Genomic DNA, 18,844 nt, shown 5'->3' with positions numbered 1-18,844 from the left:
AATTGTATTTACCCCTTTAATCATAATATTGGTATATTTAGAAACTTCATAGCATTCTTAGAACACTCGTTGACCCATTTTGATTCTTAATTATGTTATATTTTAGTGTTGATATGTATGTTTTATATTATGTGATATTTCAGTGTTGATATATATGTTTTATTTTATGTCATATTTTAGTGTTGATATGTATGGTTTAAATTATGTTATATTTTAGTGTTGACATGTATGTTTCATATTATGTTATATTTTAGTGTTGATATGTATGTTTCATATTATGTTATATTTTAGTGTTGATATGTATGTTTCATATTATGTTATATTTTAGTGTTGATATGTATGTTTCATATTATATGATATTTTAGTGTTGATATGTATGTTTTATAGTATGTTATATTTTAGTGTTGATATGTATGTTTTATATTATGTGATATTTTAATGTTGATATGTATGTTTTATATTATGTTATATTTTAGTGTTGACATGTATGTTTTATTTTATGTCATATTTTAGTGTTGATATGTATGTTTTAAATTATGTTATATTTTAGTGTTGATATGTATGCTTCATATTATGTTATATTTTAGTGTTGATATGTATGTTTCATATTATGTTATATTTTAGTGTTGACATGTATGTTTTATTTTATGTCATATTTTAGTGTTGATATGTATGTTTTAAATTATGTTATATTTTAGTGTTGACATGTATGTTTCATAGTATGTTATATTTTAGTGTTGATATGTATGTTTCATATTATGTTATATTTTAGTGTTGACATGTATGCTTCATATTATGTGATATTTTAGTGTTGACATGTATGTTTCATATTATGTGATATTTTCTTGTTCACATATATATTTCATATTATGTGATATTTTCTTGTTCACATATATATTTCATATTATGTGATATTTTCCTATAAACACGTACGTTTGATATTATATTTTCCTGCCAATTTATATTTACTTCAAAACAAAATAGAAAACCAACTAAACAAACAACAATAATTAATATCCATAATTCCTCACCTCCATTAAAACAGAACACAAGACCTCAACAAATATTGTACCTCAAACTACCTTAATCACCAGTTTGATCATTTTTAAACTTAATTTGTGTGCCTACCAGCAATTAGCGCCAATTACAAACCTACCTCCAAAAAAGGTTAGTAAATAATGTGATAATTAGCCGAGTGATAATAACCTAAGAAAGTAGTCGTTGACGAAGTCGGGATGTTCGTCGAGCCAAGCTTCCATGCGAGCATATTCCGCATCGTAGACGGCAGAAGTGGAACAATAGTAACCACCGGATTTTCCATCTTGCACTTGTTGCAATGTGCCTTGACCTGCCATAACGGTCTGCACCCCTTGCATCCCCTGCACACAAGGAGCTGCCGTCTCCGCCGTCATCCTCGGCTCTTCGATGCTCCGCAAGTGCAGGCCTACTTGACAGACAAAACAATCCACATTATACCATCATTTTTTTGACTGTGAATCCTTTACATTCGAACGTTCTCTAGTGGCAATTAGGCGGCTACTTCAACCCTTTTGTACCATGGTATTCAGAGATATACGTGACTTATTGCTGTCGTGCGTTAGGGTGGCTCAACAGGTAATTTTATTTCACTATCAAACTATGAAGCTACGTGGTTAGGTTTGTAAATTATAAACGCATAAAATATAGCAATCTATGAAGTACTGTATGTATTTTGTGGGTCAACAAATTTTTTTTATTAGAGATATGAGCTCAATATGAGTTATTGCTAATTTGTGCGTTAGGGTGGCTCAACAGGTAATTTTATTTCGCTCTCTGTCTATGAAGCTACGTGGCTAGGTTTGTAAATTATAAACGCATAAAATATGGCAATCTATGAAGTACTGTATGTATTTTGTGGGTCAACAAATTTTTTTTATTAGAGATATGAGCTCAATATGAGTTATTGCTAATTTGTGCGTTAGGGTGGCTCAACAGGTAATTTTATTTCGCTCTCTGTCTATGAAGCTACGTGGCTAGGTTTGTAAATTATAAACGCATAAAATATAGCAATCTATGAAGTACTGTATATTTTATGTGGGTCAACAAATTTTTTTTATGTACTTAGAGATATGAGTTACTAGAGAGCTCAATTGTGAGTTATTGCTATCTTGTATATTAGGGTGGCTCAACAGGTTTCTTATTTCGCTCTCCATTTATGAAGCTGGTACGTGGCTAGGTTTATAAATTGTAATGGTATTAGGTAACGTGTAAAATATGGCACTGAATGAAGTGCTATATTTTATGAGGGTGGATGAACACATTTCTTTTTGGTCTCAACCTCTAAAAAGTTAGTACAAAGTCAAGTTTATGAATTACATACATATGTATACATGTTATTAGGTGGCATGTGAAATATGGCAATCTATTTTTGTACTTATGACTTGAAAACTTAGTAAAAATCTACAAATTTCAACATTTTTTAACTTTCAAGCCCTAAATGTCTTCAAGTCTAAATTTATAAATTTATAAATTATCAAATCCCTAAATTTTTATGAATTCCTCAAATTCCTTAAATTCTTCTAATTTCCAAATCCTTGACTTTTAAACTTTGAATATGTTGAAGTCCAAATTTCTAAACTTTCAAATCCATAAATTTCTTAAATTCCCCAAATTCCTCAAATTCCTCAAATTCCTCAAATTCCTCAAATTCCCTAAAATCCCCAAAATCCTCAAATTCACCAAATTCTGAATATTCCCCAAAATCTCCACATTCCCTTAAATCCCCACATTCTCTTGAATCTCCACATTCCCCTAAATCCCCATATTCCCTTAAATCCCCATATTCCTCTAAATCCCCAAATTTCCCAAATTCTGAAAATATTGCAAAATTCTCAAATTCCCCAAAACCCCCAAATTCTGAAAATCCTAAAAATTCCCAAAATTCCCAAAATTCCAAAATTCCCCAAAATTCCCATATTCCCTTAAATCCTCATATTCCCCTAAATCCCCAAATTCTGAAAATATCGTAAAATTCTTAAATTCCCCAAAACCCCCAAATTCTGAAAATTTTGAAAATTCCCAAAATTCTCCAAATTCTCCAAATTCTCCAAATTCTCCAAATTCTCCAAATTCCAAAAATCCCCAAATTCCCGGAATTCTCCAAATTCCCCAAAATTCTAAAAATTCCTCAAATCCCCAACTTCCTCAAATTTCCTAAATTCCCAAAATCCCTCAAATTCCCTAAATTCTTCGAAATCCCCAAAATTTGCAAAATCCCTAAATTTCCTAAAATCCCCGAAGTCCACAAATATCCGAAATTCTCTTAAATCATCAAATCCTCAATTTCATAAATATCGAAAACCAGCTGCGTTCGATTATTGCGAAATCGCGTTCCTCACGTGTCGGCGACGAAAAGAAAACAAAGAAAGGAAGGAAGTAATTAGTATTTCAAGGTAAACGAACAAGTTCGCAGAAGTTTAGAACGGACGAAATCTTCGTCGACCTTTCAACATGTTATGATTCGTGCATTCTTTTCGATAACGAAAGAGCTGACGGTGCAGAATGTTTCCAAAGGTGAGTGTGTCGATCGTGGAATGAATATAAAATTTCGTTGTGACGCCGCGTTGTCTCGGAATTTCCGCTTCAATTCTTCTTTCATCTTTCTTCTTCCTCCATGGACTTAACGGGATTTTATTTTGCAACAAAAGGTACGCTGTTCAAATATTTTATCGAGGAGACGACGAATATTCGTTATAAATATCTTTGCAATTCTTTTAATTATTTGGGGAACGATATTCTGAATACATGTGTGTTCGTATGTGATGTATACAGGGTGTTCTGTTTGAATTCAAATAAATAAGTGTTTGAGTAAGAAAAACAAAGTAAATTAAATTAGAAGACGATTGTATAAATTATATAGATATATAAGATAAATAATATATATAAATTAAATTAGACTGAAAAATTTTATAGGAAATATTTTGTTGCATTAAATAAATTAAAATGGAAAGATTTTATAAAAAAACAAACGATGGAAGATTTTATAAGAAAAATTGTTACCTTACGTAAATGAAATAAAAATTGACAGAATTTATGAAAAAAAAAAGTTAAGTTTCATAAATAAATGAATAATAAATGATTTTATAAGAAAAATGATTATCTTGCATTAATTAAATTAGGATCTCAAGATTTAATCTTAATAATTTTTGCAAAGATATATGAAAGACAGGAATTCAATCAACAAGACGAAGTTTAACGTTGCTAAATAAAATAAATCATCCGTCTGTATATACGTTTCGTCTAAACCAGACGAAAACCTGGTGAGAGGATGTGGTATAGCGTTTCAACGTGATAACTGTAGACCACATGCAGCAATAATCGCTCATTGTCAGCAAAAAACTGCATCAGTGGAATTGGGATGTCGGTACATATGTCAGAATATTAGCTCCTCTTAGAAATTAATTATGATACATTCTTTTAATTAATCAACCAGTATTAAACATCTCATATTTACTGGTACTTTTAATCATTTTTAATAATTGTTACTCATATTATTTATTTGTACAATGTTTCGTCACAAATGAAAATTTAGTTCTTTGCTTTTGAGAGAAATTTTTATATTGAACAGAATTTTCTAATTTCTGTGTTCATGGTTTCTCTTAAGTAACTTAAGTCGTAAGTTAGTAGATCTAGAAATTTAGTCACAATTTTTCAAAGTGACAAATTTCCTAATTTCAATGTCTTGATACTAAAATTTGCAAACTTGTAAACATTTCCAAATTTCTAAATTTTCAAACTGAAAGGTTGCTAGATTTCTCAATTTTCTAATATTTAAATTTCCACCTTAATAAATTTCCAAACCCATAATATTCCAAGCTTCCAAATTTCGATATACTTCAATACCTAAATCCCCAACTTCAGAAATTGTCAAATCTCCAAGTTCCTGAGACTTCAAATAGAGAGACCTCAATTCACTCTCTAATCCCCTACTCCCAAATTTCCACCTTCATAAATTCCCAAATCCACAATATTCCAAGCTTCCAAATTTCCAAATACCCTAGTACCTAAACTCCCAACTCCAAGAATTGTCAAATCTTCAAGTTTCTGGGACCCCAATCCATTCTCTAACCCCCTCGTCCCAAATTTCTAAATTTTCAAATATCAAGAATCTAGTAAATCCAAATCCTAATGCACAAAACTACCTAAATTTGGTCGAGTGAAAGTAATATTTCTCCTAAGAAACCTAGAGTCCCCATTAACTTCACAAAACCCTCAAATCCCAAGTCTCCAAATCCTCAAACACCAACAATCCACAAAACTCCCAAATCCCATCAAGTGAAAGCAATATTTCTCCACTTTGCCCAATTACTAATATTTCCCCTAAGAAATCTAGAGTCTCCATTAACTTCACAAGACCAACTCCAACTCCAAGTCCCAAGTCCCTAAATCCTCAATCATCTCAATCCACAAAACTCCCAAAATCCCACCAAGTGAAAGTGATATTTCTCCACCTTCTACAATTACTAATATTTCCCCTAGGAAATCTAGAGTCCCCATTAACTTCATAAGACCAATCCCAAATCCCAAATCCCAAATCCCAAATCCCAAATCCCAAATCCCAAATCCCAAATCCCAAATCCCAAATCCCAAATCCCAAATCCCAAATCCCAAATCCCAAATCCCAAATCCCAAATCCCAAATCCCAAATCCCAAATCCCAAATCCCAAATCCCAAATCCCAAATCCCAAATCCCAAATCCCAAATCCCAAATCCCAAATCCCAAATCCCAAATCCCAAATCCCAAATCCCAAATCCCAAATCCCAAATCCCAAATCCCAAATCCCAAATCCCAAATCCCAAATCCCAAATCCCAAATCCCAAATCCCAAATCCCAAATCCCAAATCCCTAAATCCTCAACCATCTCAATCCACAAAACTCCCAAAATCCCACCAAGTGAAAGTGATATTCCTGCACCTCGCCATCTTCCCTAGGGACATCAGATTTGCCGTTGACTGTACAAGAAGGAAGCCAGATACGAAAAACGGTAGCATTGAACTTGACACAACGACGAAGTACCGTGGTGTTTGCAGGAGAGTAGGACCGGTGCTACCGGGATGGAAAGAGGGGGACACGATGAGGGCGACCAGTCGAAAAGCAAGTTTTCGGTGGCCTGTTCGTATAAATTCAAAGAGTTAAAGGTGAGGGGCCCCCAACGGACACGAAGAGAGATCGACGAACGAGATGCGATAAATCCTCCATTCGTTCGTTCTGCTTTTCTCTATACGATCCTTTCGACCTTGTCGTGATCGCAATTACGGGATCACCACCGCCAACGGTCCACACTTCCGGTTCCTGTGGACGCTCATTCAGGCACGATAACCTTTCAACGGAATTTTTTACCAGTTCTTCCGGGAAAATTGGTTTGATAACTTAACTTTGTTTTATTTTTCTTGTAACTGTTTTTGCTTTGGTTTATCTCTGAGGAGATTTGTTCATGTGACATATTTGTTGATATTGAATTATTGAAACTCATATGACTGAAAAAATAGTGAACATATGTGCACATATGTGACAGTGAGCAATTTAACATGTATAATAGGGTTTAGATTTTTATAATTGCAAGAAGAGTTTGATTGAATTATTTGAACTCATATGAAACTCAAAAATAGTGAACATATGTGGACATATGTGACAGTGAGTAATTTTACATGTATAATGGGGTTTAGATTTTTATAATTGCAGGAAGAGTTTGATTTAATTATTGAAACTCATATGACTGAAAAAATAGTGAACATATGTGCACATATGTGACAGTGAGCAATTTTACATGTACAAAAGGTTTTAGATTTTTATAATTGCAGGAAGGGTCTGATTTAATTATTGAAACTCATATGACTGAAAAAATAGTGAACATATGTGGACATATGTGACAGTGAGCAATTTTACATGTATAATAGGGTTTAGATTTTTATAATTGCAGGAAGGGTTTGATTTAATTATTGAAACTCATATGATTGAAAAAATAGTGAACATATGTGCACATATGTGACAGTGAGCAATTTTATATGTATAATAGGGTTTAGATTTTTATAATTGCAGGAAGGGTTTGATTGAATTATTTGAACTCATATGAAACTCAAAAATAGTGAACATATGTGGACATATGTGACAGTGAGCAATTTTACATGTGTAATAGGGTTTAGATTTTTATAATTGCAGAAAGGGTTTGACTGAATTATTGAAACTCATATGACTGAAAAAATAGTGAACATATGTGCACATATGTGACAGTGAGCAATTTTACATATATCATTTAATTTTTAACAAAATTGAAAACACATCACAAGGCCTACAATTTAAAATTGTTTAGAGGTATATGGTTTATAATTTTGTTTTTAATAAAATTGAAAATAATTATTGTGAGTGACACATTCATTTTTTCAAATCATTTTGTATATAATATTAATAAAAATACTATATATAATATACATAAAACAAAATCATTTCTCAAGATCATGTAGTATATATTCCTAATAAAAATACAATAAATAATGTAAATAAAATGCAATCGTTTCACCAGATCATACAGTACAACAATATTAATTTGCTGACCATACGTGCACGTATACGTCACAAGAAGTGAACGTTAAGTGTTACAAAAAATATAAAATAAAAAATGATCGAGATAATCTGGTTTGAGTAACGAAACAGCGTGCATGTATGAGGTAATTGATGGACCTTGCGCGCATCAAGAAAAAGAAATTGTGATAGCGAGGTTACCGCGATTACGCGACGCGTCGTTGCGTTGTGGTTTGAATCGTTGCGTTGAGAACTACACTCGGGAGCAATGTTGCTTTCTATTGGACGGAAATTAGAGTCACGGAAATCTTCCACTAGTTTGGATCTTGCGACATCGTGTGTGTGCACTTTGAAATTTTTATTAATATTTCAATCTGCAGATTTCTAAGTTTTTCGACTTGGTTAAATGTACAGATGGTAAATTTTGTAGATTCTCAAATGACCAAATCCTAAATTTTCAAGTAGCTCGTTTCTTAAATAACCGAGCTCTAAATTTGTAAATTTGTGAGTTCTCAAATGACCAGATTCCAAATTTGCAAATATTGCAATTCTCAAATTACCAAGTTCCAAAATTGCAAATATTCCTACCCTCAAATTACCAAGTTCCAAAATTGCAAATATTCCTACTCTCAAATGACCAAATTCCAAATTTGCAAATATTTCAGTTCTCAAATGACCAAATTCCAAATTTGCAAATATTCCTACTCTCAAGTGACCAAATTCCAAATTTGCAAATATTGCTACTCTCAAATGACCAAATTCCAAGTTTGCAAATATTCCTACTCTCAACTAACCAAATTCCAAATCTGCAAATACTCCACAACTCTACTAATCATCTTCCAAATCTGCAAATATTCCACTACCCAAATTAACCCATCCAAATAACCAAATTCCAAATCTGCAAATATTCCACTACCCAAACCAACCCATCCAAATAACCAAACTCCAAATCTGCAAATATTCTACTACCTAACTCTCCAAATTAATTTTCCAATTTGTACATAAATGTCAAAATCCGTAGTAGCATAGCGATCACGTAAGTAGGATACACGAAGGAAAATATGGTTGTACGAGCACGTCTGCACTTTCCTACGAATGGAAGGCAGCCAGTGAGCCAGTCGAGCAAGGCAAGCCGATGCAAAGCGAGTGGTGTGTTGGTGGAAACAGATAGGTCAGCTTGGCGCCACCAGGCCGAGCCGAGCCGAGCCGAGTGAAGGCCGCTCGGTTGCATGCTCTTGTTGCTGCTTTACTGTTCTTCGATATCCGAACGCCGCTAACAACCGAAACAACGCGTTGTCATTGGTCCTCTTAAAAAACTTCATCTCTCATTCTGACTTGTCCTTGGAAATCTTATCAAGAGTATCTTAGGTTAACCGCAGTGACGTATATAATTTAAGGAAAACAACTTGTTATTTTTGACAGTATTCGCATTATAAATATGGAGGATTGGTGGTTACACTAAATCATGGAGTTTTGCATTTGGTTTTATGGAACATTACATATGGTTGATGTAAGGTTGAAGGTTTTATTGAATTTGATGACATAAAAGTATTACAGAATAACACTTATGGTATATCAATATCAAGCTTAAAACATATTGAAATTAACTATGTAAATGTATGAACAATATTTTCATATAAAATAGCGGGTTGCCAATTGTAATATATGGTAGAGATTTACTACGTTGAAAAAAGTTGATTCTGAAAGGTAAAAAGTCTTACTGAATTTCATGACAGAAAAGTAACTCAGAATGCCACTTACGGTATATCAATTTCAAGCTTAAAGCTTAACGAAATTAACTACGTAAACGCTTCAGCAATATTTGTACTATAAAATGACGGGTCACCGATTGTAACAAACGATTAAGTTTTGTTATGTTGCAAACGGTTGACTCTGAAAGGTAAAAGGTCTCGTTCAATTTCATGACAGAAAAGTATCTCAGAATACCACTTATGATACATCAATTTAAAGCTCAAAGTATCAAGAAAATGACTACGTAAACGTTTCATCAATATTCTGAATACAAAACAGATTACCAGTTATAACAAACAAAGAGTACATTACATTGTTACACATTAAACCGTTGATTCCGAAAATAGTCTGACACAACTTGATGACATAAAAGTATCTGAAAATTGCACTCGTGTCATATGAATATGAAGTTTAAAGTTTCACAAAAGTGACTACGTGAATCTTTCATCGGTATTCTTGATACAAAATGGCTGGTAGCCAATTATAACAAACGATACAGTTCTGTTGCCTCGTTGCATTTCTAAACGTAAGGAGTCTAACTCAATTTGATGGCTTAAAAGTATCTCAAAACAGCACCTGTGGCATGTGAACTTGAAGCTTGAAGCTTGATAAAGATACCCAAATAAAGGTTTCATGAATATTCTTAATATAGTATGACTAGCTCTTCGTTCGATTGACAATTAAATTTTAATATTCAGTTGAAAAGTGCCCGGGATTATGATTTCATTGTCACTGGAGTGATTAAAGATTTCGAAATCTTGTTCAGTACACGTATCATATACAAACTCCAAGTAATTTGCATCGTTAGCATAAAGGAAGCATATGACCCTTGCATCACCGATTTCGTTCAAACTTTCCATAACTGTAAAGTAAATAAAATATAATTTTGCGAAACCATAACATGCTACTTTGCAAAATGAGTAACTTAGTCTAGCGATTTTGCATTATCGATGAATTGTAAATTTGTTCCTTACTTTAGAGAGTTGCGCACTACAGTTATGTAACCCTGTTACTTTTGATTTACATTATAATTGCAACAAGTCTGAATGAAATTGGTGTTTCAAAGATCGCAAGGTTCACTTGTCAGAATGAACGACCGGGTTATTCAGAGGAAACCAACTGCCACGAGGAATTGGCAAGTAGATTTGAGTCGAGCAAATTGGTTGCACAACCAAGGCCGCTTTCTGCCTAGTGTGTTTCACTGTTCCCACGATTCAAAATAAACGCTGATTACTGCTGTGCCTCATTATCGTGCCATAACTACGTTCCCGGTAATAGTATTGGAAATGGTCCAAAATGGGATTCACCGAAACCGAAGACGAATAATCAGAATCTCTGAAACATCGCTGTCGAATTCATAACATCGTAACCCGAAAATTTCAAACTTTCCGTGATTCATTTACACGAAACATAATTCTTCATCCTTTTAACTCTAATGAATGGTTACCGTTTCGATATTTTACGTACAAAAAGTTGTGTACTGAAAGCTCAGAGTTTCGAAGCTTTCGTGATTGCATTTATTACAGTTTATAGTCAGACACGGTAACTCTCCACCAGAGGGACATTTCGAACAACTTTCTCGCAAGTTCTCACTCAGCGATCCATTACTCATTCCTTTACATGAATTACCAACCGTAAAACGTTAGCTTTAACTGTTAGCTTTAACTCGGATAAATAACACGTGCTTTGACTACGTTAAGCTTGTAGATTTTAACTTTCAGAAATTTGCGAATTTGAGGAGCATGTGATTTAGAAACTGATGGAATAATACTAAAACAAGAGTGTAAATTATAAACGTTCATCTGCAATCAGTATGTAGCTAACATAAGCGACACTAAAGTAAAATAAACGACACCTTAATGAGAAACTCGTTGAAAAGTTAACTAAACAAGCTATAAAAGACTTGTCAATGTTTCTACTCTCAGAAAGTTGCACCGAAGATCAAGATAAGGTTTAATAAATTAATTTCCTACACGTCTAAAGGGTACAGAAAGAACTTGTTAATGTCAGAAATGACCCTGTTCCGTCAAAGAGCGAAAACGAAGAAAAAGAAGAAAGATCCCTGAACGCGACGATTACTGTCGCCGCGGACGTTTAACGAGATTCGTTGAATTGTTCGTTTGATCGCGTGGAACCGAAGCCCGTTACCACTAATGGTGATAGTAGCAATCGCATTACGGTGCTGCTGGTGTTGAATGACGACGAATAGTTAGGTAAGGTAGCGAACATGCAAGCGAACGGCCTTCGTTCGCCATGACTTGGCTCGGTGGCGCCAAGCTGACCTATCTCTGCTAGCATGATCGCCTCTGACTTCCTCAAGGATCGTAACTCCGCTTAGCTGCGCAACACTGCATCGTTTATTTTCTCGTCGTGACAACCGAACTGCATAAAGTCGAGTATTATGCTTTTCTTCGATGGTTCAAACACGATAGGATCTTATTTACGATGGGGTTAATTAGTAGGCGGACCAGGTGCCTCATGTGAATTTGAATGTGGGCTGGCGTAAATGATATGTTCGTTAGGAAAATATCTTTAATAGTATTATAGATGGATATATGAAATTATATACACGTGGATGATTGATTGATTGATTGATTTTATGAGGGCCTCGACTGCTATGATCGTTGGCCCTCACATGGAAGATATGTGGAAAGAGTGACGAACTCATCAAGTTTATATACTCAAATGTACAGTATGTGTCCCTTTGGTGATACATAAGAGATATATGAAAAGAATAACGAACTTATCAAGCTTATATATTCACATGTTCGATATGTGTCTCTTTGGTGGCGCATGAAGGATATGTGAAAAGAATGACGAATTCATCGAGCTTTTATATACATATGTTCGATATGTGTCTCTTTGGTGATACATGGAAGATATATGAAAAGAATGACGAACTTATCAAGCTTATATATTCACATGTTCGATATGTGTCTCTTTGGTGGCGCATGAAGGATATGTGAAAAGTATGACGAACTCATCAAGCTTATATATCCATATGTTCGATATGTGTCTCTTTGGTGATACATGGAAGATATATGAAAAGAATGACAAACTTATCAAGCTTATATATTCACATGTTCGATATGTGTCCCTTTGGTGATACATGGAAGATATATGAAAAGAGTGACGAACTCATCAAGTTTATACATCCACATGTTCGATATGTGTCCCTTTGGTGATACATGGAAGATATATGAAAAGAATGACGAACTCATCAAGTTTATATACTCAAATGTACAGTATGTGTCCCTTTGGTGATACATGGAAGATATATGAAAAGAATGACGAACTCATCAAGTTTATACATCCACATGTTCGATATGTGTCCCTTTGGTGATACATGGAAGATATATGAAAAGAATGACGAACTCATCAAGTTTATATACTCAAATGTACACTATGTGTCCCTTTGGTGATACATGGAAGATATATGAAAAGAATGACGAACTCATCAAGTTTATATACTCAAATATTTAGTATGTGTCCCTTTGGTGATACATGGAAGATATATGAAAAGAATGACGAACTCATCAAGCTTATATACTCAAATGTACAGTATGTGTCCCTTTGGTGATACATGAAAGATATATGAAAAGAATGACGAACTCATCAAGTTCATATACCCAAATGTTCAGTATGTGTCCCTTTGAAGACAAATGACATTCGATAATCATTCTAAAAATTTGGAGCATAGTCCTTGACTGTATTAGGTCAATTGACTGTACTGTAACACTGATGCGTTCTGAGCTTCACTAAGAATTATGGTAATGGGGCCACATAAACAAAAACCTTAACATATCTTCACAAAAAGAAGTCGTAGGATGTTAAATTAGAGGATCAAGCAAGATAGGGGTACAAAGTTAGGTTCTAACAATCAGTGTTGCAGTGCAGACAATTGACAGTCTATGCTACAAAATGTATGGACTTCAAGAGGTTTTCAAGTCGATCAAAGATTAAAAGTAACTGACACTATCGAAGACGATGCCAAATACGATTATTGGTGATTTCACGGTAACTGACGTTGATGATGACGTATTAGTGTTGTTGACGACAAGTTAGAGAGGTTTTAAAGTGATACTATGTGTCAAAAATTATCGAAAATGATACCAAAACAAGGGCTTTTATCGGTGCGACGACGATTGACGTAGGTAGTGACAGGGACTTACGTCAGATCGGTACTTGGTATCTAGTATGATTACTCTCAAAGTTTTTAGTTGGAAGATGCGAAATTGTGGGGGGTTCAGAAGTTCATGTATTCGCATGTTGATAAATTTACAAGTTTATAGTAGAGTCATGAACTCTTGAATTTATAAATCCACAAATTCTCGAATCCACAATCTGACTAATCAATTTTGCATTTCTCAGATTGACAAATTTCAAAATACCCAGATAACTAATTTCTCTATTGGTCCACATTATTACATTGTTAATTCTCAAAATTCTTAAATTGTTAAATTCCAAAATTATCAAATTATCAAATCCCAAAATTCTCCAACCATAAAATCCCAAAATTCTCAAACCATCAAATTCCAAAATTCTCAAACCATCAAATCCCAAAATTGTTGAGTTCTTAAGTTACCTATTTTTTTACAGAATTCTTATTAAAAAAAAAAAAGGAAAAATAATTAATAATCAGACAATTCCGTAGAAAAGATACATTCTTCAAGACGATTAATGTCACACCCTAATGACTTTCATCAGATGACTTGCTGTTTCATTAAAGAGGATTTAGGTGCGAAGGTCAGAAACAAGTTGATCGTCATTAGTAAACGTAATTGCTACGCAAAGATAAACGAAAGTCAACTCATATTATCTAATAAGCCATATTAGCGCCGATAAACACCCCTCTCTTTTACTTTAAAAAATGAACATAATTTCATGTAGACAAATCGAGTTTCACTTGCAAACACACATTTTATCATCTTAAAATCTTCAAATCTCTAAATCTCCAAATCCCCAAATCTCTCAACCTTCAATTTTACAAATTTTCCAAATTTTTAATGCCTCAAATCCCCCAAAAATTTAATCTTTCAATCTCGCAGATACTAAAATCGCCAAATCCTCAAATCTCCAAATCTTTAGCTTTCAAGTTTACAAATACTTCAAATTTTGAAATCCTCAAACCATTAATAATTTAATCTTTGCATCTCACAAACCCTAAAATCCCAAAATCTCCAAATCTACAATCTGACAAATTTCCAACTTACAGAATTTTCCAAATTTTTAAATCTCCAACCTCTAAATACTTAATATTTAATTTTGACAAATCTCCAAACTCACAACGTTTAAAAATTTTCCAGTCCCTTAATGTTCAAATCTTCGACCAAAAAAATGTCCAAAAATATGCTTCTTTCTGAGCTTCACCAAACAACGATGCTTCCAGGTACCTTCGTGTAAGGTAATAACAAAATAGCGAGATCGATCGAAGATTAGATTGATCTATCGCTTGGCATACTGTTTTATCTGATTACCTAATCGAGTACGCAATTTTCTGTAATCATTGCGTTTCATAATAACAGTGTACACAAGCACAACACAATTACATTGGAAAAATGATCGGTTACTTGTGATATTGGATTAGCGTCAAGGTTTCACGATAATATCAACCTTGTTTTCCTATTGTATCGCTTTGAATTTTTCTCCACAATTTCAATTTCCTCCTGTCGATAGTTTCCATTTCAGAAACTTTCACATTTCTGTACTGTAAAATTTCAGAGTCATTTAAGAACAAGAATCAAAATTACAGCACAAGATTTCGAAATCTTTAATTACTCCAGTGACAATGAAATTATAATCCCGGACACTTTTCAACTGAATATTAAAATTTAATTGTCAATTGAACGAAGAGCTAGTCATACTATATTAAGAATATTCATGAAACCTTTATTTGGGTATCTTTATCAAGCTTCAAGCTTCAAGTTCACATGCCACAGGTGCTGTTTCGAGATACTTTTAAGTCATCAAATTGAGTTAGACTCCTTACATTTAGAAATGCAACGAGGCAACAGAACTGTATCGTTTGTTATAATTGGCTACCAGCCATTTTGTATCAAGAATACCGATGAAAGATTCACGTAGTCACTTTTGTGAAGCTTTAAACTTCATATTCATACGACACGAGTGCAATTTTCAGATACTTTTATGTCATCAAGTTGTGTCAGACTATTTTCGGAATCAACGGTTTAACGTGTAACAATGTAATGTACTCTTTGTTTGTTATTACTGGTAATCTGTTTTGTATTCAGAATATTGATGAAACGTTTACGTAGTCATTTTCTTGATACTTTGAGCTTTAAATTGATGTATCGTAAGTGGTATTCTGAGATACTTTTCTGTCATGAAATTGAACGAGACCTTTTACCTTTCAGAGTCAACCGTTTGCAACATAACAAAACTTAATCGTTTGTTACAATCTGCGATACGTCATTTTATAGTAAAAATATTGCTGAAGCGTTTACGTAATTAATTTCGTTAAGTTTTAAGCTTGAAATTGATATATCATAAGTGGCATTCTGAGTTACTTTTCTGTCATGAAATTCAGTAAGACTTTTTTTCAACGTAGTAAATCTCTACCATATATTACAATTGACAACCCGCTATTTTCTAATGAAAATATTGTTCATACATTTACATAGTTAATTTCAGTATCTTTTAAGCTTGAAATTGATATACCAGAAGTGTTATTCTGAAATACTTTTATGTCAACAAATTGTATTACACTTTCAATGTTTCAAGATCCGTCACTCATTATACAACCTAACAATCAATTGTTTAATAAATTAATATTTATCCAGTCAACGCAATATTCCAGTAATACGCATCACAATAGCGTGTGGCTTACGGTCCTTCTTTAGAAAGATCAGTGCAATAACGTCTGATCCATGTTTCCTTTTTTTCTTGCAGACAAAGCGAATTGAATTCCTGTACCCGCCACGTGCATTCCACTTGAACAAAGAGTTGTTCTTTTTCGTCTTTTATAGAAGTATATTGCTGTACTTTAATGTTCCTGATTAATTAAACATTTACTCACGTGTTCTTCTAATGAAACTGTTAATAAATATTTTAAATTATACACGTGGGTGCAAAATAAATTTCATTAAATCTTTTAAATGCACAAGAAACGTTTCTTTAATTAATTACATTTTTTAAATTAAACTTCCTGGAAGATGAAAAGAAATTATATATAGGGACTCGTAATGTATTATATTACATTGCATTTTTACTTTTTTGCGTTTTAAATATTTCAAAAGTAAAAATATTTATCGTCAAAAACAAAAGAAAATAAAGTTGAAGGTACACGTTCCAATACGCATGCGCAAACAGTACGCGCATGCGCATCACGCGTATTAGTTCGAAAACCAATTTCATTTTACTTTTTTCCGCTTAAAAACCTTGACTTTATCAATATTTGATACACAAGCAATTAAAACAATATTCATATCAATATTTTCAACCAATTTCCTTCGTTTCAAGTAATATATTAACACAAATATCTAATAGGAAAGCTATTATATTTTTCCTTCCAAGAAGCATACTCCCTTCCTAAAAGAACTCCAACATAAATGAATAATTGATCGAAACACATGACCCACTATTTCTTTTTACAGTGATAATTACTTCCATCGTACAAGTATCATCTGATTGTATCGCAATTATCGGAACACCCTGTATAAAGCAGGAAGGAGTGTTCGCGTGTATCGGTGGTGGTTGTACAAACATATCCTTCGTTCGGCTATATTTTGCCGGAGATTTGTCGTCTGTTAAATTACGGAAGGACGGAATAATCCCAGTGCTGTCGACATTGCCAGTCCGTTGAAACCCGTGGAAAAACACGGCCACGGTTTACCGGGTAAAATTCCTATGTGGCTGATTTGTTCCGACTGCAAAAAATCCCATGCTAATTCAGCGCTGAATACTCGAGCTTCATCACGGATGAACTAACAGACATGGCGCCTCATGATCCTCTGTAATGTCGGCCTTCGGAGCCCCATTATAAGAGGGACAACGTTACTTTAACAACTGCCATCACGTATTCGAGGATTTTTTTGTTCTGTTATTCTTTGATGTGGTTTAACGGATTTCAAGATTTCACGATTTCAAGATTTCAGGATTTCAGGATTTCAGGATTTTAGGATTTTAGGATTTCAGGGTATAGGGAAATAGGGAAATAGGAATTTAGGGATATAGGGAAATAGGAACTTAAAGATGCAGGGATATAGGGATTTAGAGATTTCATAAATTGTGAATTTGGGAATTTGGAGATTTGGAAATTTGGGACCTTGTGAATTTGGAGATTTAGAGATTTGGGAATTTAGGGATTTGGGGATTTAGAAATTTGGGAACTAGTGAATTTGGGGATTTAGAGATTCGGGAATTTAGGGATTTGGGGATTTAGAAATTTGGGAACTAGTGAATTTGGGGATTTAGAGATTCGGGAATTTAGGGATTTGGGGATTTAGAAATTTGGAAACTAGTGAATTTGGAAATTTGGAGGTTTGGAAATTTAGAAATTTGGAAACTAGTGAATTTGGGAATTTGGAGGTTTGGAAATTTAGAGATTTGGGAACTTGTGAATTTGGGGATTTGGAGGTTTGGAAATTTAGAGATTTGGGAACTTGTAAATTTGGGGATTTGGGGATTTGGGGATTTGGAGATTTGGAAACTTGGGACCTTGTGAATTCGGAGATTCAGAGATTTGGGGATTTAGAAATTTGGGAACTAGTGAATTTGGGAATTTGGAGGTTTGGAAATTTAGAGATTTGGGAACTTGTGAATTTGGGGATTTGGAGGTTTGGAAATTTAGAGATTTGGGAACTTGTGAATTTGGGGATTTGGGAATTTGAGGATTTGGAGATTTGGAGATTTGAAGATTTGAAAATTTGGGATTTTGTGAATTTGGAAATTTAGAGATTTGGGAATTTAGGGATTTGGGAATTTAGAAAGTTGGGGATTTGGAAGTTTGGAAATTTAGAGATTTGGGAACTTGTGAATTTGGGGATTTGGGAATTTGAGGATTTGGAGATTTGAAGATTTGGAAATTTGGGACTTTGTGAATTTGGAGATTTAGAAATTTGGGAATTTAGGGATTTAGAAATTTGGGAACTAGTGAATTTGAGGATTTGAAGATTTAAAAATTTTGAAACTTGAAAATTAGATAATTTAGTAGTTCGAAAACTACCCTAATCTAAAAATTGTGTATAAATCCATAAAATTTCTTAAAGTAATTCCTCAAACATTGTATTAAAAACATTGTCACCACTTTCCCATAGTCTATCAAACTCTACATATTAATCAATCAAGCCTCGTATAATAATCTATCAAATTTCATATAATAATCCCTCAAGCTTCCCTCATTAGTTTATCAATCTCCCAGTATTAAACCTTTACGATAACTCTCATATCGCACCTCCGTCATCAAATCATTCAAACTCCACAAATCTAGCGCCGTCAATATAATTCAGCAACCTATCGTATCAACGTATCTTTCATTTTTTTCCTGGCTCTTTGCATTCACCTCGACATTCGGAT

The 18,844-nt window shown here is 33.7% G+C and overlaps 1 protein-coding gene across 15 annotated transcripts in view; it reads right to left on the bottom strand.

Moving 5' to 3' along the window:
- The window catches only part of LOC100881566 (dual 3',5'-cyclic-AMP and -GMP phosphodiesterase 11), a 102,105-nt gene that overhangs the window by 11,019 nt on the left and 72,242 nt on the right, over positions 1-18,844 (bottom strand). For 10 of the 15 annotated variants that reach the window (XR_013037319.1, XR_013037318.1, XR_013037320.1 and 7 more), the window contains one exon: positions 1,207-1,447. Coding sequence is in view for 12 of the 15 variants with exons in the window: in XM_076529005.1 (XP_076385120.1) it covers positions 1,207-1,447 (241 nt within the window). In the remaining 3 variants the exon portion in view is untranslated. The remainder of the gene's footprint in view (positions 1-1,206; positions 1,448-18,844) is intronic. The other 5 variants (XM_012280014.2, XM_012280016.2, XM_076529006.1 and 2 more) reach the window with 1 other exon arrangement.

The sequence above is a fragment of the Megachile rotundata genome, chromosome 2 (assembly GCF_050947335.1).
Source record: "Megachile rotundata isolate GNS110a chromosome 2, iyMegRotu1, whole genome shotgun sequence".
Lineage (NCBI taxonomy): Eukaryota > Metazoa > Arthropoda > Insecta > Hymenoptera > Megachilidae > Megachile > Megachile rotundata.
Note: the sequence above shows the minus strand (reverse complement) of the source record. Positions and strands in the feature narration are given on the sequence as shown.